At 36.4% G+C, this 24,005-nt stretch overlaps 2 protein-coding genes across 5 annotated transcripts; one reads left to right on the top strand and one right to left on the bottom strand.

Moving 5' to 3' along the window:
* On the bottom strand, nucleotides 1-2,200 carry LOC114184140 (THO complex subunit 4B-like). Its single transcript, XM_028071396.1, has 4 exons — nucleotides 1,899-2,200; nucleotides 1,684-1,806; nucleotides 656-900; nucleotides 1-341 (listed from the first exon to the last, which is right to left on the bottom strand). The coding sequence occupies exons 1-4, from the start codon at nucleotides 2,022-2,024 to the stop codon at nucleotides 77-79; spliced, it is 759 nt and encodes a 252-aa protein (XP_027927197.1). The 5' UTR covers nucleotides 2,025-2,200; the 3' UTR covers nucleotides 1-76.
* Nucleotides 2,201-4,606: 2,406 nt separating this feature from the next.
* Nucleotides 4,607-22,469, top strand: LOC114184311. Of its 4 annotated transcripts, none has more exons than XM_028071609.1 (10): nucleotides 4,607-4,866; nucleotides 5,356-5,449; nucleotides 5,733-6,629; nucleotides 7,095-7,216; nucleotides 7,653-8,589; nucleotides 11,453-11,971; nucleotides 12,990-13,315; nucleotides 18,947-19,033; nucleotides 19,116-19,241; nucleotides 19,902-22,469. In XM_028071609.1, exons 1-10 carry the CDS (start codon nucleotides 4,735-4,737, stop codon nucleotides 21,687-21,689), a joined length of 5,028 nt encoding a protein of 1,675 aa, XP_027927410.1. In that variant the 5' UTR covers nucleotides 4,607-4,734; the 3' UTR covers nucleotides 21,690-22,469. The 4 variants fall into 4 exon arrangements, with proteins under 4 accessions (XP_027927410.1, XP_027927407.1, XP_027927408.1 ...); XM_028071606.1 differs by having other exon boundaries at nucleotides 4,608-4,866; nucleotides 7,653-8,604; XM_028071607.1 differs by having other exon boundaries at nucleotides 4,608-4,866; nucleotides 7,653-8,604; nucleotides 18,950-19,033.
* The last annotated feature ends 1,536 nt before the right edge of the window (nucleotides 22,470-24,005 follow it).

Consider the following 24,005-nt stretch of genomic DNA (forward strand, 5'->3'; position numbering starts at 1 on the left):
TTTTGCAACAAAATATTGTGTTATATATCTGATGCTTTTCTGACCCATTTGCGCATAATACGATTCAATCATCATCTCACTTTCCATTTTGTTGCTTTATCCGCTTAGCCTCTAGGTGATACCTCTCCAAGTCATCGTCAAGATCTTTAGCAGTCACTTTTCTATTATTGTTCTTTACTTTTGCGTGGCCTATCGGAACGCGGTGAGGCCTCTCCAAAGCATGACCAAGATCTGTAAAATATAACTTTCGAATATATCCCTTCTCTTCTCCATGGACCCTTGGAATGTAGCCCTGTACGAAGTCATTGTGGAACCCCCTACCCCCAACTCTTTCTCCTTTGCTGCAAAAAAGCGTAGTACGGAACTTACAATCAATAGAAGTTACTTAAGAAAAGGGACATGCAGGAATAAACCTGACCATTCTAATCACAATTACATGGAATCACCATGGTAACATGTTAGGAAATGTGGATCCAAACCCCACATACGTTTACCCCTTATTTATTACAAATATTCATCTACTCAGAAAAAAAATATGTACTTAAATTTCTAATTTTACTCAATATCTAAAATGAACAGAGAGCAGCTGCAATGTTCAGACTAGATAATATATAGAACTGAAAAGCTAAAATGATCAAGGATCAGAATTTCACACCTTAGAAGTGAAGCACTTGGTCCCAATAAGTTATTTTGATGAAGAGGCGCAACAACAGGACTACTAGTTCCAACGAGCTCAATTTGCAATGGTTTTCCATCAAGCCTCATATTGTTGTATTTCTTGATGGCTGATAAAGCATCAGAGTGTCTCATAAACACAACTTCTGCTGTTCCCTTTGATCTCCCATTCTGATCATAATGAATGGAGCATCTTTTCAATTCACCCTCTTCCGAGAACAGCAGCTGTAGAAGTCATACTTGATTTTCAATTATTTACAGTATTTGCAGATCAAAAAACAAAGGGTATCTCTATTCACAATTTTTTGAAGAGTTCTACGACGACAGAAAAATTATATATGTTTGAAACAGGCCATTTGAGTATCATGTAGCAATAGAGGTTTGAGCGAGCTGCGATTTGGGTACATGTCATAGGTCCATATTGCAGTAATGTCTCCTTGATGTACCTCAATTTCAAATTCATAAACCAGCATAATGAAAGGGCTGTCAGCAGAAATGTCATTTAATAGAATAAGTAGAAACATTCTTTGCACCTCTCACATGACAGACGCAAATTTTCAGTAATATAGAGTTCTGAGCATGCTACACACTTGAAGGTAGGCAAAAAATTATGGCACCAATAAGTACAAAAAGTTGAAAGCAGAGTAAACAAATGTAGTAAGCACCGCTAAGAATCAAAATCAATGAATATTATAGAGTACATCAATTTTCAGTCCAAATTATCTTGGTTCCGATGCTTTAAAGACAATGGTTTTTGTCATGACAATTTGGGAATTTCATCTCTCTTCACAAAACATAAGACATGGAGCCCGACCAATTTTGACCCAAAATTGAATAGTCTAAACTAAGTTTTACCCAAAACTAAATTTGTAATATCATGATAACATCTACTAGCACAAGAAAGGTGCGAGGAAAAATGGATCACAAAACATTAAAAAGAAGACATTAACAAAGGAGGGAGCGAATAAAGCACGAAAGAGTTTCTTGTGTAGAAGATGGTGACAAAACCTTCATATCACCGTTTGAAACTCCAAGATCCAAGTTAGATATCAAGAGTTTGGTTCCGCTTTCGATCATAGCGGCACCGTCATCTTCGAAAACCATTTCTGGAATCATTCCGCGATGCCTTGCCTAACAATCAAAACGGTGAGTCACCACTAAACTCTCTTTTCTTCGTTAATAACAAAGAACCATTGAAAGAACGAAATGAAACCGTAACTCACCCGCGGAACGGGATACGGCGTCGCTCTGACCGGGTTGCGAACAAACGTGAATCGCCGACGAGTCGCCGCCGCCTCGGCGGAGCTCCTTATAATGTCGTCGAGTGACATGTCAATGCCGGCGACCATTCTCGTCGGAAAAAAATAAAAGTGAGAACTTAGGGTTTTGGAAAGAGTGCAGTGTCTCCGTGAAGCGTGTTTGCGCTACTCAGAATATTTGAACATGGTGCAGTGTGAGTGAGACCGAGAAGGAGAAGAAACGAGGGATCCGTGTTCGGTGTATTCGCCATTCCACGCATTCATTTGTTCGTCAATCTAGAGTCGTCTGATAACAATCAAACGGTCCCTATTTTGTCTCTATAAATCAACTTAAAACACGTGTCCATGATAACATCCGTCAAAAAAAATATCTTTAATCAAACGGTTATTAATGCGCCAAGATATTTTGGCTCCAATGACTCCGTTCCCGAGGAAGATGTGTGTGTGCTGTGGTGATATTTTGTACCCGTACTTTATACAATTCCCGCTGATATTTGGACACGTGCCATCATAAATTTTCATGTATGATAAATTTATCTAACTTTTGTAATAATCATATTATTATAAGTTTAGCACAAAATTAATTATTAATTATATAATAATTAAAAAAATATGTTTTTTGTAACTTTAAAATGATTAATGGTTCAGACTTAACCTCAAATGACAATTAAATTAAACATTGAAGGATCATTTCTATGTGCACTCTTGTTAAAGACAAAAACTCCAAGTAATATGGTCTATAACAGCTCTTTATTTTGAGGTAAAAACATTTTGAAAATGATTAATTTTAAAATGTTTATTTAAAAATAGTAAAACTTTTAATTAATTTTGAAAGGTTGATTTAAAAATTAGAACTATCTATAACCAGTTTGTTTAAAAATATAAATGTAATAAACAGAAAACTAACTTTAAATTTCACGAGATCTTTAAATTGTAATTAATTTATGTATGCCCGAAACTAACATTTACGGGGGGAAATTAAATTTTCACATACTTTCTATATAAATATTTCTATATTCTCAATTAATTAAAAACTATTTCGGATATTTTTTAAAACAAATGAGAGTTATTATTATAAGCTGATAAATAAAAAGATAATTACCATAAAAACTTAATAAACTTATCAACCATGATAATTTGTACTTTGGTGAAATTATACCGCCATGTCATTTTAATTTAAATTTAAAGAAAATAAAATTATGTTTATTTTACAAAATTGGAAGCTAAAAAATCTGAGTAATATAAGGGAGAAAAGAGTAGTGAGTGTGTAAAATGAGAAAGGTTTTTTATTTTTATTTTCTTAAGTGGACCTCAAATTCAGTTTTCAAAATTTCGAAATTATATACCTTTATACTTTTTCCTGTATTTCTATAAGCAAATGGAAAGAAAATTTACCTTCATCTTTCAAACATTTTTTTACTATCATGTCTCTGTACTTTCCTCCATTTTCACTCCATCTTCTTCATTCTTTTTCAATTCTACATGGAGCTTATTTTAACTTAGTGTAATTTCAAAATGCGTTTTTTATTTTATATTTATGAATAATTCAAAATATAAAAAATTAAATATCAAATTGTGTAATTTAAAATAGACATAGATTATATAATTTTGAAATATAATATTTTATATTCCAAATTGTATATTTTGAAAACATTTTCAAATTAAATCGCCTGATATTCAAAACAAAAAGAGGGTAAAATTATAATTTTGAAAAGTATGAAAGTATAGAAAGAAATTATGAAGACGAAGGAATAAACCCCTTATATGGAACTTCTTGTCTTACTGTTCGACCAATCTTAAATAACAAAAAATCGTAATCCCTTTCAAAACCAATTAAAAAACATCTTTTAAATTTTAAATCCTTAATACGTATTTTTTCTGTGAGTGGTTTTCTTAATTTATCCCTTAAATAATATTTCATTTTCAAATTAAAATAGTTACTTTACTAGTTTTAGCTATTAGCTATCTGTTTTTCAAATATAATCAAATTTTTTCAACTTAATATATTTTTAAACTAAAATAATGAGTTAAAATTTGTGTATAAGTAATTTTTTTTGTATTTATCTTTTGTAAAAGAGAGTTTACTCTTTTGTGTCCACAATTCAAAATATCAATTTTACTTTTTAAAATATAATTTATTTATAAAATTTTTAAAAATTAACTGTTATTTTTAATTTTTTTTATTTATCAATAATTATTCTCTCATCTCTTTTTATATATTTTATTTTATTTTTAATAAATATAATTTATTTTATATATTAATTTAATAATATTATATTATCATTTATTAATATAATATTACATAAATTTAAAAAATATATGACGTATGTATGTACCTTAATAATAATAATAATTATTATTATTAAAGTATCTTATTCAATTTATATATTTCTCTAAATTATTTTACTTCTCCGTTCTCGTCTAAACCAGGTCATACGTCGGTTCAAATTTTAAGTTCAAATTAGATAAACAAAAAATATCAGGAAGAAATCAAATTTAATATGAGAATTTTTGGGATTTAGGTTAATGCTATCTGTTTTGGAAAAAAAAAAAAAACGATACTTGCGTAAGCAGAAAATAAAACAGAAGAAAAGAATAAATGAAAAATGAAAAAAAAAATGACGTGATCTCAAACTGCAAAAACCGAACGAAAATGAGGACATAATAGCCATTTCAGATTCTGCAAATCCCCGCCCCCGAGTTCTATCGTTTTCTTTTTCCTTTCCCCTCTTTTCTGAGTTTTCTTCGCTACTCTTCATTTCTAGAGAGAGAAACCAAGAGAGAGAATCGCACACGCACCATGGACCAGGCGGTTCACCTCCGATCCTCCACCATCACCACGGCGGCGGCGGAGAGTCTACACCTTCCCACGCTCCCTCCCAAAACTAGAGAGGAGGGCGAACTCTCTTCCGACGCCGACGACGATGCCGACGTATTTTTCTTCACCAAACCCTACCTTTTTCTTCTTTTTTCACTATTCTCCAATTCTCTCTTTTCGTATGGTACAATCGTTGACTTTCTTCTTCTTATCTTCTTCTTCTTCTTCTTATTCTTCAGTCCCGCCATTTGTTCTGTTTGTCTCTCAGTCACACTATTTTATTTATTTATTCTTTTTTATTATGAATTCAGAACTAGGTAATTTGTCTTTGTTAGTTAGTGAGTTTATCTAGGTTGCTGTAGATCTGAGTTTCTGGAGAATACTACTCGGTTCTGTTTCTCTCCTGTTTGAGAACTATGCAGAGTTGGGTTTTGTGTTTCTTTATTTGTTCTTGTTTTAATTTGGATAAAACAGTTGATATCGAAAATGGAAGAGTGTAGAATTTTGATTGCATGTGTTGTTCTTGACTTCTTGACTTCTTGCGAATTTAAATTTATCATTTCTTTTATTAGTTTTTTTTAATGAGTAATTCGTGTGCACCAGGATAACCTTGAAAGCTCTAATGTGCAATCCACCCCTGTTGTTGGGACTGGTTCTGTCCCATTGGTGCGAAAGAGTACACTGGGCGTTCAGGATGGTGAGATTTGCTAACTTTTTATTAAAGAAGTGTGCTATCAGCCTTATGTTGTTGGTTATCTGAATGGTTTATACAGTCTCTTCTACTTAGAGCTTCATTCTTCTCTTTTGGTGTCATCTTGAACTCCCCGTGGGTACTGGTCTGGTTTATGGGCTTTTTCAATGTATTCTTCTTGGAAACCTTCTTGGTGGTTTTTTGTGCACCAAGGATATTTACTCTTGATTTTCTGTGCATATAATCTTCCAAAATTCTTCTTGGAAACTTTTATGACAATATTTTACAGGTTCCACTAATGTACAGTTGCAAACTACCAGACAACCAACTACGCAGAAGGGCTTAAAAAAGAACCAATTACTTCCTAAATCTTCTCCATGGACTGGTCATGTCGGCACTGATAAAAATCTTGTGATAAGCTTCTCTGATGATGACAGTGGTAGTGACCATGAAACGAAAGGTAATGTATCCAGGTTAGATAGCAGTGTAAAGAGGACTAACTCAACCTTGGGAAAATCTAACAAGTTAAAGCAAACAAGTTTACCCAAGGAAGTGCCCAAGAGATCATCCTTAAGTCGCACCTTTGTCTCATCAATGACAAAAATCCCTGGATCTAATTCTAAGGGTGTTGGATCCATGCCACCAGTACAAGGATCAAGGGCTAGAAATTTCAATCTATCGAACAAAAATTTAGTGCGAGGATTGGATCAAGGATTGGTGTCAAATGACAATAAACTTCAGGATTTGCGGCATCAGATTGCAATTCGGGAAAGTGAGCTCAAGCTAAAGGCAGCCCAGCAAAATAAGGAGAGTGTTTCAGTTTCGAATAGGGACCACAGTGCCATGAACCCAAAGAAGTCAGTGTCAATGGCTAGAAAAAATACTCCTGTTTCCTCCGGACCTGCACAATTTGAGCCAACAGAGCCAGCTAGGAAGCGTGTGAAACTTAGCACATCTAATGGTGTCTCTCAAGCTGTTGATAGTCAGCAAGAAATTCCAGCCGTTAAATCTTTGTTGCCAGCAGAAACATTAGGAAACTATTATCCTCAGGAAAGAAACAAGGTTGATCAGGACCAAAAAGATATTCCATTATGTAGAGCAGAGCCAAAGTCTGGCATATCACGAAGGCAACCTGACAATCATGTTGACAATCCATTAGAAAGTATGCCTCGTAGATCAAGCGATGGTAAATACTTGTTCTTCATATGGCATCTGTACTATTCTGCATTTTAGAGATTGAAGGAGGGTTTTAGTCAACCTACTTGTACTCTGCATCAGATTCCTAACCTAAAATTGAACAAATGTTTCCCCATTTTGTTTTTATATTTTCAACAACCCTTTAGCTTTTATGATGCAGTATTTTCATTATCATATGTCTAGATTCTGGCCTCAATATTTAGCAAAATAGCTTCCAAGTGCCATTGCAATTTCTATATCACACATATTTAGTCAAAATATAAAATCGTATTGCCATGTCATGTGAATTTGTAGAGTGTTACTGTCTAATCCTACTTGGCTATTGATTTAAATGACTTGGGTAAGTATTACAAAGCCAATCACTTGACGGCAACCTAGCCCAAACACTAGACAGTCAAGCATGTTTCAGTTGTTTTCTGTTTGTAATCTCTCATGGTCTAATTATACTGTGTAGGTGATGTCAATTATGGTTCCAATCAAACTGAGAAGAGTAGTAGGCTGGTGAATCCTGGTGTTGCATTGAACCAAAGTGCAGTGCCGGCAAATAGCAATTCAAATACTGTGTTAAAAAATTTTGTGAGTTTTAGTTTATTTTACATGACATTTTCCTTTCTAGTTTGTGACTTCACCGAAAACTCCATCATTTGATCTTTGTAATAATCTGACTTTCTGTTTTTTATTATGAGTGAAGTATTGACCTTTCTAGTTTATTCCTCTTTATTGTTTTTCCTAGAACAGCGTAGGTCCCAGTAGGTCATGAGATCAACCAACTTAAACGTTTTACAACAAGACAGCAATGTTTCTAATCTAATTCTGAATTTTTCTATATTGTGATTCTGTTGTCTTTAACAATACCACCGAATAGTGTAGGGTTTGTTTATGCATCATGTTCCTCCCTGAATAAATTTCTGGTATTCAAAAAATTGAGAAAAAGAGGCCTATGATATGTATGACATTATAGTCTCCTGTGTTTTTCATCTTGTTTGACTCTCTCTTCTCCTCTCTCATGTAGGAAGCATTGAACAATGCAGTTCTTTTGAATCATAATGGCAATGTAAATGCCTCAGAGCACAGCAATCTAGATTTACAGTCATTTTTTGGTATGGAAGAATTGATAGATAAGGAACTAGAGGAAGCTCAAGAGTACAGGCACAAATGTGAAATTGAAGAAAGAAATGCTCTCAAAGCTTATCTTAAAGCTCAGAGGTCTTTGCTTGAGGCTAATACACGATGCACCAATCTTTATCATAAAAGGGAATTGTATTCAGCCAAGTTACGATCTTTAATTTTAAGCAGTTCTGGCTTATCTTGGCCTTCAGGGCAGCACCAACATCCTGATATAGAGTTGGATTACCTACCGAGACTTGGATATGAAATACCCACATCAAGCTGTCAGAGGCTGGCTGAGGATAATGATATTAATAATCCCAGTTTTGATTCTAATAACCGAGGAATCAATAGTAGGCATTCCAATATAACCAAACACCATGCGACTAGAGCAAATTTAGTGTCCGAACCTTTTGGTGAACCAGATGCCAGTACATCAGAGCCGTTGCCTCAAAGGGATAATTATGCAGCAGATGAAGTTTATTCTCCTTCGGATGAATTAGGTACATCAGCTAATGAAAATGAAGAGAGCTCTCCATCTGGACATGTTTGTAATCATCATCGTGATGCTGACTATTTTAGGAAAGAAGACTCTGTATCCAAATTAGTGGACAGAGATACAACATCAAATGCAATTTTATGTAGTGATAATCCTCAGGATTCCTTGCTTCTTGAAGCAAAATTAAGATCTGAATTATTTGCACGATTTGGGACAAGAGCTAAGCAGAGAAGCAATTCGTGTAATGATGTAGAGCCTGTTGCTGAACGAGGAGCTGAAAATGAGGTTGGAAATGAGAAAACAAAGGTGCTTCAAACAGTTGTTCCACACTCTAGGGCAGAAGGTAACGATCTTAAAGGTATTTCTCTTACTTATGTTAGAATGTAATCAGCTATTGCAGATTTGTAGGAAATTAACTGTTGCATATTCTAGGAAATTAGGATAATTGATTCCTAATTATTAGGTGGAAATTTATTATAGTAGATTCTGTAAATTAGTATAAATACATATTATGTGGTTTGAATTAGACACACAATACATTCAGCAAATATACATTTCTTTATGGTATTAATAGTTTAGGGTTCCAATCTTTGATCTCCATTTTTTTTTCGGGTGAACAGTGTCCACGGCCATTGTGTGTCCCTTTTTTTTGTATCCCAGTGTCCCTTTCCTCCCCTGATCACTGTGACTAGACTTGCCTTCCTTCGGTGACCACCGTGCTTTGTTCGCCGCTGCGATCTGCCGCCACACGCACCCACATGCGCAACCTATTTTTGGTGTGTGCGTTTCATGCACCCATCTCCAACAACGTTTTTCTCCCGTCTCTGGCATGACCCACTTGCCAGCCGCCCTCTTCCTTCTTCCTCTCACCCAGGATTCCCTTTTTAGCCTCATTTCAGGTTCATTTTCCATAGCTTATGAAAGCTCACACTCAAGTATGCCCTCTGCGGTGACTTTTACCATTGATCTATTGATTCCATGTCAAAAATTAATCGAGATGAGCAACTATAGCTCTTCGGCTGCTGCTGCCCAGCTGTGGTTTCAGGGTCAAGGCTATGCCGACCACTTGACCAAACAGGCTAAAGACATTCCCCGCAATGATCAAGTCCAATGGATGCAACTTGTTGTGGTGTGATGCTTTTCTTATATAGATATGACTATTAAGTTCTGTGTTGGTGTTACTACTTATCAGTAGTCCGTAGTTATTGTAATGGAGCATATGTAAACTGTATAATTCATGTGCTCTTATCTATCGCCCTCTCGCTTGTCACTTCTCTATTTCTTATATAGATACGACTGCTAAGTCCTGTGTTAGTCTCCACATGTGTCTATTTGTTTCAATTTAGTTCCCATATATGTTTATTTGTTTCAATTTAGTCTCGCTCTATTTGTTTTAATTTTGTTCGAATATTTTTTTTTTCAAGATAGAGAAATATTGTCTCTCTTTAAGACTAAATTTATTATTTATATCAATGTTATATTGATATTTGTTACTAAAAATGACTTATAAAATTAAATATTGAAATTTATATTAAGACTTTTACATTAACTTAAATATAAATTTCAATACTTAATTTTATAAGTCATCTTTAGTAACAAATATCAATATAACATTTATATAAATAAGAAATTTTATCTTAAAAGAGAGACAATATTTCTTTATTTTGAAAAAAAAAAATATTTGAACAAAATTCAAACAAATAGAGCGGGGCTAAATTGAAACAAATAAACATATATGGGTACTAAATTGAAACAAATAGACACGTGTGATGACTAATACAGGACTTAACAGTCTTATCTCTAAGAAATAGAGAAGTGACAAGCGAGAGGGCGATAGATAAGAGCACATGAATTATACACTCTAAGAAATAGAGAAGTGACAAGCGAGAGGGCGATAGATAAGAGCACATGAATTATACAGTTTACATATGCTACATTATAATAACTACGAATTACTGATCATTGGGTGGAATGTCTTTAGCCTGTTTGGTCAAGTGGCCGGCATAGCCTTGACACTGAAACCACAGCTAGACAGCAGCAGCCGAAGAGCTATAGTTGCTCATCCCGATCAGTTTTTGACATGGAATCAATAGATCAATGGTAAAAGTCACCGCAGAGGGGTACTTGAGTGTGAGCTTTCATAAGCTTGAGAAATGAACTTGAAATGAGGCTAAAAAGGGAATCCTGGGTGTGAAGAAGGAGGAAGAGGGCGGCCGGCAAGTGGGTCATGCCAGGGCCGGGAGAAAAACGTAGTTGGAGATGGGTGCATGAAACGCACACGCTAGAAACAGGTTGTGCAGCGGCGAACAAAGCACGATGGTCACCGAAAGAAGGCAAGTCTAGTCACAGTGGTCATAGGAGGAAAGGGATGCTGGGATACAAAAAAAAAAGGGACACACAATGGTCGTGGGTACTGTTCACTCGAAAAAAAAATGGAGATCGAAGATTGGAACAATGACACTTGACAGGTACCTTGCCACATGGCATTGACAATGCCAAGGATTTGACACGTGGCAATTTTTTTTAAATTAAAAAAAACCAAAGGCTAACACGTGGCACACTATTAATGGTGTTTGCGAAAAATTAAGAGAGAGTACTACATTGATGCACAATTTCAAAATTGGATACTAAATTGAAACAAACTTAAAACTGGGTATGTTCGGACTAATTAAGCCTTAACTTTTCTAACATGAATATCTTTGGCGCTGAATATTTTGTATTATTGTGATTGTATCAACTTTTAATGCCTTAAAAAACAGAAATTGTAGTTTCTATGCTTTTATAGTTGTTGATGTAGGTCTTCTCTTCAAATCAGTTTAATATGAATGCTGTTTTTAATGCATATATTTTACTATGATTTGTCTTTTGTTGGGTATTTTGAGTAAATGTTCTTAGAGTATCTGTTATGTATTTAATGATAAGGTTTTCGTATCATTCACTGTTGGTTTTGAGTACAGTTAATTTCCTTTATTGAATTCATGTTATCCTTTCGGTTGTGCATACAAATTTTTCATAAGGTGCCTGCTGTAGGCAAATATATGCTAACTATCTGGTTGCTCAGTTTTTATGATTTTACTTCGAAATCATGGCCTATGATTGAGTGACTGAAATTTCTCCAAATGACTGGCCGTTTTAGCACATATCTTGTTTTTTTATGAACTTGCATGTTTATCTCTTGTATTGAATATTCTGTTCAATAAATTTAGGCATTGGGAATCATGATAGGAGCGTCTCTGTAGACATGAGAGAGAATCAAAGTCAGCCAAACATTGGTGGAAATTCTTTGATTGTCAACCACATCATTGGTTCAAGAGTTCAAGGAGATATGCCTTGTGAAGGTTACCTGACTACAAATACATTAGACATCCAACCTTTAATTTTTAGGAGTGCATTCAGTAAGCTGAGAGGAATGTTTCCATTCAATACAAATCAATTACAGAGTAAAAACTTTTTTATTAATGCTAGTGATGGTCCAAATGAAAATGCTACTTCCCTCAGTTCTCATGAAAGAAAGTGTACCAATGTTCTAGCAATATCAATGCCTGTCAATATTGGAAACTTACTCTCAGATGACAGCTCCTATGGCAACAGTGCTGCAGTTGATCCATTTTGGCCACTTTGCATGTATGAGCTGCGAGGAAAATGCAACAATGATGAATGTCCCTGGCAACATGCTAAGGACTATGGTGTTGAAAACATTCAGCACACTGATTCTAATAATACAGGTATAAAGATTAGTTGTTGTTTTCAAATCGATTTGTCTTGTCTTCGTCCTTGCTAATTTTGAAAATTGCCATGTGGTATTCTTTTAGTATTCTTTGGGTGCTTTCATAAGCTGAACTTTTGTACATATGATATAAGTAGGTCAGTGAACAACAATACTATGTAATAAAATGCATGTTCAATAAAGCTTATTGTATATTGTTTGAACTATCTTGTTTTTGGGTTATAATTGTTCAATTATTAGGGAACTTTAGTCTGGCTCGGGTTAAGCCATTTTTCCATTGGATGTAGCATGTATTAGGAAAATTAATTAATTTCATTTTTATTAGAGTTATTTGTAGTTTCTTATTATTATTTTTTTTTACTTTGACATTTCATACACTATTATTTTTATCTTTTTTGATAAGGGTGCAACTAGAAAATGGTAATTAATGTCAGCTTGGATTTTAAAATGACAGACAAAAAAGGCATACTTTTCTTTAAAATATGACTTAAGAAAGAAAAAATGCAATAAATTTAGATGAATAACAAACAAAATAACGAAAGACTTTTAAGTCTCTAAAATATCTAAAAAATGCTACTTGTACAACACAATTACATCAATGAGACGGAAAGGAAATATGAGATGTGATGTTATAGAGATAAAGTAAAAAAATGTTGTATATAAACTTTTTTATGAATAACACATTTCAATATCCTATGACTTGATAACTCACTCTAATGGCACTGTTTTATAGGCATTTAATATTTTCCTTCAGACATATTTAAGGAAGGAGCGAATCCTCGTAATTCAGATTTCAGATTAAACTACTGAAATTCATTATTGACACATGAAAATGGTTTCTTTACTCTTCATCAATGGTGAACCACACAGTATTGGAAAATCTAGAAATATGTAGTGTATTGATTTGACTATTAACTATGAGCAGTTGTGAATATTAATAAATGGAATTTTAATTACAAAATCAGAATTATTATTTTTAGATTGCTTTTCTGAAGACTGATAGACTATTGTCGTAGATTGTCAGGGGAGATTACCATTGCATCAACAGAATTGTAATGGTGTGGCTAAAGTTCCCAAGTTTCACAAAGCTACAATTTTACCAACTTACCTTGTTGGTTTAGATACATTGAAAGCAGACCAATTTGCATATAAACCTGTTGTGGCACATAGAAATGCTCAATGCTGGCAGAAACATTTCGCCCTTACTTTAGCTACTTCAAGTCTGCTTGGAAATGGTCTACCTGTGGATGGTCCGTTACTGCATGGTGGTAATGAACGCATAGAGGTCCATGGTGCATGGAACAAACAATTGTCATCTTTTCATTGGAGAAGTGGATCTGGGGTTTGTTGCTTTTAACTAATTTATTTATTTATCTATTTATTGTTTATTACACTTCTATTGGTTTTCTATTTATTTTCATCTTTAAGAAGTGAGCAAAATGGGTCAACTGTAATTATGTTTTGATTTTTTATGATTGTATTTTGGTTTTATAGAATCTTTTTTAGGATTTGATTTGGTTATGTGTGGTGGTTTATTGAAACACTTAGAAAAATGCATACTTGCCGATAAGTTTTACTTGAAGAGGTTTAGAGAAAATGAAACAGTGAAAAACTATCACTGTTACTGTTTTACCATTGTTTATATAAGAAAAAATAGGCAGAATACAAAGAGTCATCAGTCCTAACCCTAACCTTAAAGAAGGGATCCCATACATGATAATAAAAGAACATTACATTTCAACACTCCCCCTCAAGCTGGAGCATATAGATCATATGCTCCAAGCTTGGAACATATAAATTGAATTCTAGGCCTCTTAAAGATTTAGTTAGAATGTCTGCAAGTTGTTCATTAGAGCCGACAAACTCAGTAACAAGATCCTTGGATAGTAATTTCTCTCTAACAAAATGACAATCAATTTCTATATGCTTTGTTCTCTCATGAAACACCGGATTGGAGGCAATGTGAAGGGCTGCTTGATTGTCACAACATAACTTCATCTGCTCATTTTCACAAAATTTCAACTCTTGAAGGAGTTGTTTAATCCACACTAGTTCACATGTAGCTAGAGCCATAGATCGATATTTCGCCTCTGCACTAGATCGAGCAACAACACTTTGTTTCTTACTTTTCCAAGAAACAAGGTTCCCTCCAAGGAATACACAATACCCTGTGGTAGATCTTCTATCAATTGGACAACCAGCCCAATCTGCATCACAATATGCTACAACTTGAGTACTTCCCTTGTTCTCATACAACAATCCTTGTCCTGGGTTCCCTTTCACATATCTGAGAATGCGAATCACAGCATTCCAATGATCAATGTGGGGATTTTGCATAAATTGACTTACAACTCCTACTGGATAAGAAAGATCAGGTCTTGTTATAGTAAGGTAGATGAGTTTTCCAACCAACCTTCTATATCTCTCTGGATCTGAGAAAAGTTCACCTTGATCTCTTGTTAACTTTTGATTTGAGTCCATAGGGCTATCAATGGGCTTGCAATTTGTCAGGCCTGTTTCCTCCAAAATATCAAGAGCATATTTTCTCTGTGCAATGATGACACCTTCTTTTGATTGTGCCACTTCAATGCCAAGGAAATATTTAAGACGACCCAGGTCTTTGGTCTGAAAGTGGCTAAACAAATGGTTCTTCAATTGAGCAATTCTAGTGATATCATTTCCTGTGATAACAATATCATCAACATAAACCATAAGATAAACACATTTGTCAGGAGAAGTATGACCATAAAATACTGAATGATCCGCTTCACAATGTTTCAATCCAAAATTCTGCACAACATGACTAAATTTACCAAACCAAGCTCGAGGAGATTGCTTCAAGCCATAGAGAGAACGATGTAACTTACAAACTAACCCAGACTCCCCCTGAGCAACAAACCCAGGAGGTTGCTCCATGTATATCTCCTCTTCCAGATCACCATGAAGAAAGGCATTTTTAATGTCCAACTGATACAGAGGCCATTGGCGAATGGCAGCCATAGCAAGGAAAAGACGAACAGAACTGGTTTTAGCCACAGGAGAAAAAGTATCACAGTAGTCAAGGCCATAAACCTGAGTATACCCCTTAGCTACGAGATGGGCTTTGAGTCGATCTACAGCACCATTAGGACCAACCTTAATAGCATAGACCCATCTACAGCCCACAGGCTTCTTACCAGGAGAAAGAGAGACAAGTTCCCAAGTCCCACTGTGTTCAAGTGCCTGCATTTCATCAATCATGGCTTGTCGCCATCCAGGATGACCAAGTGCCTCATCAACAGTCTTAGGAACCTTAATGGTAGACAAGGAGGAAACAAAAGAGAAATATGGAGGAGACAAACGATGATAACTCAAAAAATTATAAATAGGATGTGGATTACGAGTAGAGCGAATACCTTTTCGAAGGGCAATAGGCCAAGGATGATCGGAGTCAAGAGAAGACGAAGAGGATGAAGGATCCATGATTCGAGAATCTGGTGGAGAAGGATTTGAGTCCAAGGGGTCTTCAGGCAAGGAAGGAGTCCTTGGAGTGCGACGCTGATATGTGAGAAGAGGTGGTTGAACAATGTCATTGTCATTCTGAGTGGGAGGTTGAGTTTCAGGAATGACCAAGGGATCACAGGATGGTAAAGGAAGGACCTGTTGAACAGATGAACTCTCCTCCATGGAGGACAAGAAAAAAGGTGTGTCCTCAAAGAGCGTAACATCAGCAGACATATAATACCTTTTGGTTGAGGGAGAATAACATTTATACCCTTTCTGAAGGCGAGAATATCCCAAAAAGACACACTTAATAGCCTTTGCAGAAAGTTTATCAAGACCTGGAGAGACATTATGAACAAAACAAGTACATCCAAACACACGTGGAGAGACACGATACAAAGGATCATTTGGAAAAATTATCGAGTGAGGAACTTTATTTTCAATAGAAGAAGAAGGCATCCTATTGATTAGAAAACAAGCAGTGAGGACTGCATCTCCCCAATGATGAACAGGAACATTAGTATTCAACATTAGAGAGCGTGCAGTTTCGATAAGGTGTCTATTCTTTCTTTCGGCTATGCCATTTTGTTGTGGAGTGTGAGGACATGTGGACTGATGTAAAATTCCATGGGAAGATAAAAATGAGGAAAACGCAGCAGAAAAATATTCCTTAGCATTATCACTTCTGAGAATTTTAATTGTCTTCCCAAATTGGTTCTTAATTTCATTAAAGAAGGACACAAATAAGGATAAAAGTTCAGATCTTTCTTTCATTAGATAAACCCAAGTACAATGAGAGAATTCATCAATGAACATTACAAAATAGTTAAAACCAAAAGAAGTGACACGACTTGGTCCCCAAACATCAGAATGAATAGTAGAAAAAGCAAATTACATCGTGTCTCAGACTTTCTAGGAAAGGAAGATCTAACATGCTTTCCTAACTGACACGATTCACAATCTAAGGCTTGAATGTGTTTGAGACTTGGAACCATCAACTTCAACTTGGACAAACTTGGGTGACCCAAACGATCATGCAAAAGTTTTGGGGATGAAGTTGCAAAACAAGATACCGAGGAGCTTGGTTTTAGGAAATAAAGTCCCCGTGACTCATGTCCTTCTCCAATCAAGACGACCCGTACCATGTTCCTATATAGCAAAGGAATTAGCAGTAAAGGTTACAGAACAATTTAAGGAACGAGTCAATTGACTCAAGGAGATTAAATTGTAAGGACAATGAGGAATGTACAAAACAGAATTTAAATTTAGTGAAGGAGATAAAGAAACTTTGCCAATTCCTTGAGATGCCACTTTGGATCCACTTGCGACAGTAATAAAATGAGGAATTTTGGGAGAGGATATGGAGGAAAATGAGGAAATGTTACCAGAGACATGATCAGAGGCACCTGAATCAAGAATCCATGGACTAAGACCTTCCACTGATTGAGAAATGCATGCAGTTGACATTGAAGAGGATGGGCCAGGATTGTTGGATTTCTCAGATTTGTACCTCAAAAATTCTTGGTACTCTTCATCAGAAAATCTAGATTCTGAATGATCAGACTTGGACACATGAGCAGCTTTATCAGGAAAACCATGTAAGGAATAACACTTGTCTTGGGTATGGCCCATTCTATTACAATATGAGCATTGAGGACGCCCACTTCGACCACCACGTCCTCCATGGTTGCTCCGACCTCCTCCTCTTCCTCGTGGTGCTACCATTGCTGATGTTTCAAAATCATCAATTGAACTTTCATCTTTGACCAAGGTAGGTACACGAAGAAGTCTAGTAACTAAGTTGTCCATTGAAGGAATTTGATCACCAGCTAAAACTTGATCACGCACATGATCAAAACTCGAGTGCAGGCTCCTCAAAATTAAGACCATGTAAAACTTATCAAGTTTTATATTGATATCGTCTAATGAATCAGCCACAAAAAAACTCTTCAATTCTTCTACCGCAGCCCTAGCCTTTCCTATATGAGAAACCATATCATGATTGATTTGCTTGAGTGAGGCTACTCTTTGAGTTGCATCAAAGAGGCGCTGAATGTCGTTAGCAAAAATGTCTTGTGCCCTTTTCCAAAAAGAGAAGCATGTCTTGTAAGGTCTCAAAATGTCTAAGACCCCTTGCTCAACCGATTGCCATAAAACAGCACACAACTGAAAATCCAATTTCTGCCACTTAGGTTTCTCTTCCTCTGAAATAGTAGAGACCTCTTTTTCAAGATGATCATGATAGCCTTGACCAAGAAACCACAACTCCACCGAAGCTGACCAAGAGGAGTAATTTTTCCAGTTCAGTTTTGCAGAAGTAATAATAGGAGTAGCTGACAGAGGGAGCCATTCCAGCAGCCGTAGAAGCCATTAAAAAAAACTTAACTTTTGAGAAGAAACCCTAGGTACAAGCTATGGCCACCAAAACAGAGAAACAAGAGCACAAATAGATCCAGGAGGCTCCGGCGAGTCGAACGACAGTGGTGCGTTGCGAATCCGGCGCCGGGAAGGCGGCGCGTGGTGAACACGCGCTTGAAGGCCGCCGGAGAGTGGCGGCGCGTGGCGGAGCGTGCGGAGGATTCCGGGGACGTGACTTGCGGGGATGGGTTGCGCTTCTCGAGGCGCACCTAACCCTGACTTCGCCGGAGTAGACACGCCGGCGGCGACGGCGGACGGTGGCGGAAGACGGCGGACAAGCGGCGGACGGCGACAGTCACTGTGACAAACAGTGAAGAGGAACCAGAGAAGATGTTTTGGCTCTGGCTCTGATATCAACTTGAAGAGGTTTAGAGAAAATGAAACAGTGAAAAACTATCACTGTTACTGTTTTACCATTGTTTATATAAGAAAAAATAGGCAGAATACAAAGAGTCATCAGTCCTAACCCTAACCCTAAAGAAGGGATCCCATACATGATAATAAAAGAACATTACATTTCAATAGTTTTATTGTGCCTATCGAGGGACCTAATTGAAAAATAAGATAAAATTTTAATCTTCTGTATTATTCCAAGAACACTTCCTTTTGTTCTAGTAAATTCAAAGTATCTACACTGTGGATTCTAGGTTACATGGTGAAAATAACCGGTCTTTGCATGTCTGTGTAGTGCTTCTGTACAGTGTCACTTACATTCATATATTTTGCTTGTCAGTGCATGTACATCTATTATATGTGTGCTGTTTGTGTAGCTTGATGAACTAATCAAAGAGTTTCTTTCTAGTCATGATTATATCTCTTAGAACTTTAAATAATTAATTTCAGAACTTGGAGTGAAAAGGTATTTATTTTTTAAAAGGAAATAGACCCCTCCAGTTTTATTGAGAGCTCCCTTTGTTACTTATTGGCTATGATGTGTATTTTACGATTTCCCTGATATCAACACATTGGTTAATCTGGTTTTGATACCTTAGTTCAAATTTATGGACTCCTCGTATTCCTTTATGCATACTAAATTTCCATTTATTTATTGCATACTTAAAACCAAATTAAGCAGGCTATGGCTGATAGTGAACAAGCTGTTGAGATGGCTCTTCTTATTCTCAACCATGAAATTAATAAAGTCCAGGGTGTAAGGAAGGTAACTGCTGTATTTTGGACTGTGTTGGTGGTTAGTGTTCAATTTGTCCACGTATTTCCATCTCAAAATTTGGATTTTTCAGGCCCTATCTGTACTGTCAAAAGCACTGGAAAATGATCCAACATCTGAGGTTCTCTGGATTGTTTATCTACTCATTTATTATGGAAATTTGAAGCCAAATGATAAGGATGACATGTTCTTGTGTGCGGTATGTTTTTCTTTGCTTCCTAATTTTGTGTAGTCTGTTCCCTGGAGAATATTTCCTTCTTCCAAAAGGAGAATGGGGAATTTTTTAAAACATATTTACCATGGATGGTAAACTCAGTAAATCTACTCATAGACTTTATTTATTATCCAGATTCCTGGGAGGTCGTGGTTTGGTTTGTGTGATAAATAATGGCGTCTTTCTGATTTGCTTTCATTCCCATGTAAAAGAAAAAATACAAATCCAAAATACATTGTCTCCATCGTTTTACAAATAAGAACTTTAGTTATACACCTGAATATATTGGCCCATCATTTTTAAAGATTGTTAGAACCTGTCTATCATTTTATAAAAAGCTAGTTATTGGCAAGTACGTTCAGGGAATGATGGGTGAATGGTTGAATTAAGACAGTCCTGTTTGGAAGGTGGGCTATTGCGTGTATTTCTTTTTTTTTTTTTTATAGTTTTGGCCTTTTTGTACATGAAGATAAGAGAGAATTTAATGGAATGCTTGTCTCCATATATTGTTTGATAAGAATGAGCCTTTTGTTATCTTTCTTGGTCTCTCTACTTCAATTCTATTTTAACTTTCTGATAGCATGTTAATTCTTCCTTTTGAGAATTGAATGTGGGCTGTGAAAACACTCAACTGTTGTTTCCCAGGTAAAGCTCTGTGAAGAATCTTATGTACTGTGGCTCATGTATATCAATAGTCAGGGAAAGCTTGATGACCGATTGATTGCCTATGATACTGCCCTTTCTGTTCTCTGTCAGCATGCATCTGCCGATCCCAAGGACAAAATACACAAAAGTGCATGCATATTGGACCTGTTTCTGCAGATGATACACTGCCTATACATTTCAGGGAATGTTGAGAAGGCCATTGAAAGAACTTATGGAATATTCCCTACAACAACAAAATCCAATGAGCATCATCATCTGTCACTCTCAGATATACTCAATTGCTTAACAGTTTCTGACAAATGTGTATTCTGGATTTGTTGTGTTTACTTAGTTATTTACAGGAGATTGCCTGATGCTGTAGTTCAGAAATTTGAATCTGAGAAAGATCTCCTAGATATTGAATGGCCCTTTGTCAATTTATCTGAAGATGACAAGGTGATGGCTATTAAACTTGTAGAAACAGCTGTCGAATCTATTGATTCTTTTGTCTATAACGAATCTGGAAAAAGTGAAGTTAATCTCAGGTCTGCTCAACTTTTTGCTCTCAATCATCTGAGATGCATGGCTGCCCTTGATAGCAGAGAATGCTTAAGAGATTTGCTGGATAAATACATTAAGCTGTATCCGTCATGCTTAGAATTGGTGCTGGCATCAGCTCGAATACAAAAACAGAATATTCAGGTTGATAGTTTCGAGGGATTTGAGGAAGCCATTAACAGATGGCCAAAGGAAGTTCCTGGTGTACATTGCATCTGGAATCAATATATTGAAAATGCTCTCTACAATCAAAGAACTGATCTTGCAAAAGAAATTACAGTTCGATGGTTCCAATCTGTTAAGCAAGTACAAGATCTACCTATTGATGTCGAGGGAAATTCTGGTGGCTCATTCCGAATGGGTTCAAAATTTGTTTCAGACAGTTCCAGAACTGATCATAAACAAATAGATACAATGTTTGGATTTCTTAATTTGTCTCTCTATAATTTTTTCCAGAATGATAAAACAGCAGCATGCCTAGCTTTTGACAAGGCAAAGAGTACTGTTAGTTTTGGAGGTTTAGAGCAATGTATGAGAAAATATGTGATGTTTCTGGTTTATGATGAGTTGAGCTTGAAGGAGGATGGTCCTGATTGTGCCATTAAGAAGATTTTGGAGTTATATACAGATGCTTCCTCCCAGGCATTGCTAGTCCCCAAGGTGTTGACAAGAAAATTTGTTGACAGCATCAAGAAGCCAAGACTACAGCATCTTATTAGTAACATAGTAAGTCCAGTTTTATTAGACTGTTCTCTGCTATATTTGACACTTCAATCATGGTTTGGTTCATCTCTTTTACCCCAAACTTTTAGTGACCCCAAACATTTGGTGGATTTTGTTGAAGGGGTTATGGGAGTTGTTCCTCACAACTTCCAATTAGCTATTACTGTGTGCAAACTATTGATCAAGCAATACAATTCTTCCGACTCTAACACAGCCAGTCTTTTGTTTTGGGCTTGTTCAACCCTGGTAAATGCGATTTTGGATTCCATGCCAATACCTCCAGAATACATCTGGGTGGAAGCTGCTGAGCTTTTGCACAATGCTATGGGCACTGATGCAATATTTGACAGGTTTTATAGAAGGGCTTTATCAGTGTATCCATTTTCTATCATGTTGTGGAAATACTTCTATAAGCTATATATGACCAGTGGAGATGCAAAAGATGCTGTTGATGCGGCAAAAAAAAGGGGTATTGAACTTGGTACTAAAGATTTAGAAACTGATTGAATGTATGGTTTGGTAGGGTCAACATAATTGCTGATGGGAAATGAGATGCCAGTTTTGCTTTATTTGTGACAAGGTCTCTAGATGCAGATAATTTTTTCTATCGTGGAATATTTTCCACATACAGAAAGTGGTCCTGGTGACGAAATTATTTCAGGAGTTTGATGTTCGGGAAGGTAAATAAGGTATGAATGTGTGGCGACTTCTGAGGTTCAGGCAAATAGATTGTATAGGTAATGCTGATGAACTTAATACGAATACTGACTCTTCTCTGCCTCTGCCATCTCCCCTTCTTTTTTGCCATCCCCCCTTCTTTTTTGCCATCCCCTTCGCTTCCATTTTTCATGAAATTGATGTTATTAGCATACTTCAACTTTTGCACATCTTGTCCTTTCTCCATCCTCCAAACACCCAATCCTCCACTCAAGAATCAACTTTGTATCCACACATATGATAGCCATTGCACCACCACAGGGAAATCTTAGTAACTCACTCTTGGACACTTCTTTTAACATTTTATTATTATTAGGTGAAATCTCGTGTTGGCAATACCGAATAACTTTAACGTAATCTCGATTTGGGTGTGACCAACATGAGGTTTTATCCGATAGTGTTGAATAGAGAGTGTCGGAGTTGAGTTACTATCATTTTTCTTCCACCTTGTTATGCTGGACATAGTGGTATCATATTTTGGATATTCCAATTTTGTAGACTTATACTTTTTTTGAAAGATTGTAGCTTGTTACTTGATAGATGAATGAAAGAAAATATTACCTTATGTCTTGTGCTTGTTGTTGCCTTATATTCCTTCTCTCCCTGACAGTTCATTGTATTTTACTTCCTACCCCAGTTATACATGGGACACCACAATACCATGTCTCTTTCACTATGGGAGTGTTTGGAAGAAGGAAACTCTTTTGTTTCCCCAGAATCTAGAATTGGGAAACTAAGTGTTTCGTGTTTAATATACTACCTGGGGAAGTTTTTCACGAAAGGATTCGTATAAGTGTCAAAAGAAAAGTTTGGTTAAATAAAGTTTATAGAACCTTAAAGGAATTGTGTTACATGTTCATATACGTAAGAATCGTGTTAAAAGCAAATGCTAACCTGGTTCTCAAATAAGAAGTGAGTTTTCTATCAGAATGTACTGTTCTATAAATATTTAATACACTTTCTCGATTATATTAAAACGCCCTTTCTTGAAAATGACGAGTGAACAAAAGCTAAGATACCAAATTTATGTTTAATGTATTTCAACTTGTACACCTTGGCGAACCCGGGTTATTTCTGACCGAGGTTGTCGACCAAAAATAAGGACCTCGGCCCACTAGTTACTCGACCCAGTAGTGGTGCAATCTGTCCAATCCTACTACGTTTGGTTCAAAATAACCAAGTAACGGACATAGAGGAAAGGAAGTTAATTCATGGGAAGTCGGAAGTTAAAACCGCCTTAGCCACAAAATACTCGGAGGTCAAAATTGTCGCTCCCAAACTTTATGCCACGACTAGATCTGAGGAAAGTAGATCATAAGCATAAAAAGGTAACATATACTCTGCTCACTAGAAAATAGAATCATAAGAATATTCGTTCTTCGCAAAGCTCAGAATTTCGATGGGAGAGAGCGAGGTCTTTGTGACCAGAATAGATTGGCCGACCGTGGGTCATGTTAAAACTGATTCCCAGGCCCTTTCTTTTCTCATTTCAGTTATGGCTATAAGCCCGAATTTCGACGATGTTGATACTTCAAACCATTCCCCTTCAAATGATGCCACCGAACTTACCACTACGGAGTTGTTACAACAGATAAAGGAACTATGGCGAGAAAACAAAAGAATACGCTTACGAGCAGAGGAAACTCAGGTTAGAGCCAACGAAGCTACAGCTCAGCAAGTAGCGGAGGATGTCAGACGAAGGATGGAAGACACCCTTGTAAGAGCAAGACCCTCCCATGGAGAACTCTTACGTTGCCTCCAAGTCCGCGATGATCGCGTAAGAGGTCGCCGTATCACCGAGGTAGCCGATGAGGAAGGTCACCCTTTTTCCACGGTTGTCATGGCGGAGCAAGTACCGCATCAGTTCATCATTCCCAAGCTATCTCCCTACACATGTACCTTAGATCTTGAGGCCCACCTGAAGGCCTTTAACACCCAAATGCTGATTTCAGGCAAAAACAACGCTGTAAGATGTAAAGTTTTCGTAGGTACCTTAATTGGAGGAGCACTCAAATGGTTTGGTGGAATCCCCAAGTCCACTATCACCTCGTTTCCAGTTTTTGCCGGTTATTCTTGGAAAGATTTGTCGCTAACAGGGCAAAACCT

The sequence above is a fragment of the Vigna unguiculata genome, chromosome 5 (genome assembly GCF_004118075.2).
Source record: "Vigna unguiculata cultivar IT97K-499-35 chromosome 5, ASM411807v1, whole genome shotgun sequence".
In the NCBI taxonomy this organism is placed as follows: Eukaryota; Viridiplantae; Streptophyta; class Magnoliopsida; order Fabales; family Fabaceae; genus Vigna; species Vigna unguiculata.

Bases quoted from the DNA above. Each gene is read 5' to 3' on its own strand.
- LOC114184140 (XM_028071396.1), bottom strand. From the start codon at position 2,024: ATGGTCGCCGGCATTGACATGTCACTCGACGACATTATAAGGAGCTCC. The intron at 1,807-1,898 runs GTGAGTTACGGT...TTTGATTGTTAG, and splicing joins CGCCGTATCCCGTTCCGCGG to GCAAGGCATCGCGGAATGAT. The intron at 342-655 runs GTGTGAAATTCT...GCTTTTTTGCAG, and splicing joins CCAAGTGCTTCACTTCTAAG to CAAAGGAGAAAGAGTTGGGG.
- LOC114184311 (XM_028071606.1), top strand. From the start codon at position 4,735: ATGGACCAGGCGGTTCACCTCCGATCCTCCACCATCACCACGGCGGCG. The intron at 6,630-7,094 runs GTAAATACTTGT...TATACTGTGTAG, and splicing joins GCCTCGTAGATCAAGCGATG to GTGATGTCAATTATGGTTCC. The intron at 19,034-19,115 runs GTAACTGCTGTA...TGGATTTTTCAG, and splicing joins AAGTCCAGGGTGTAAGGAAG to GCCCTATCTGTACTGTCAAA.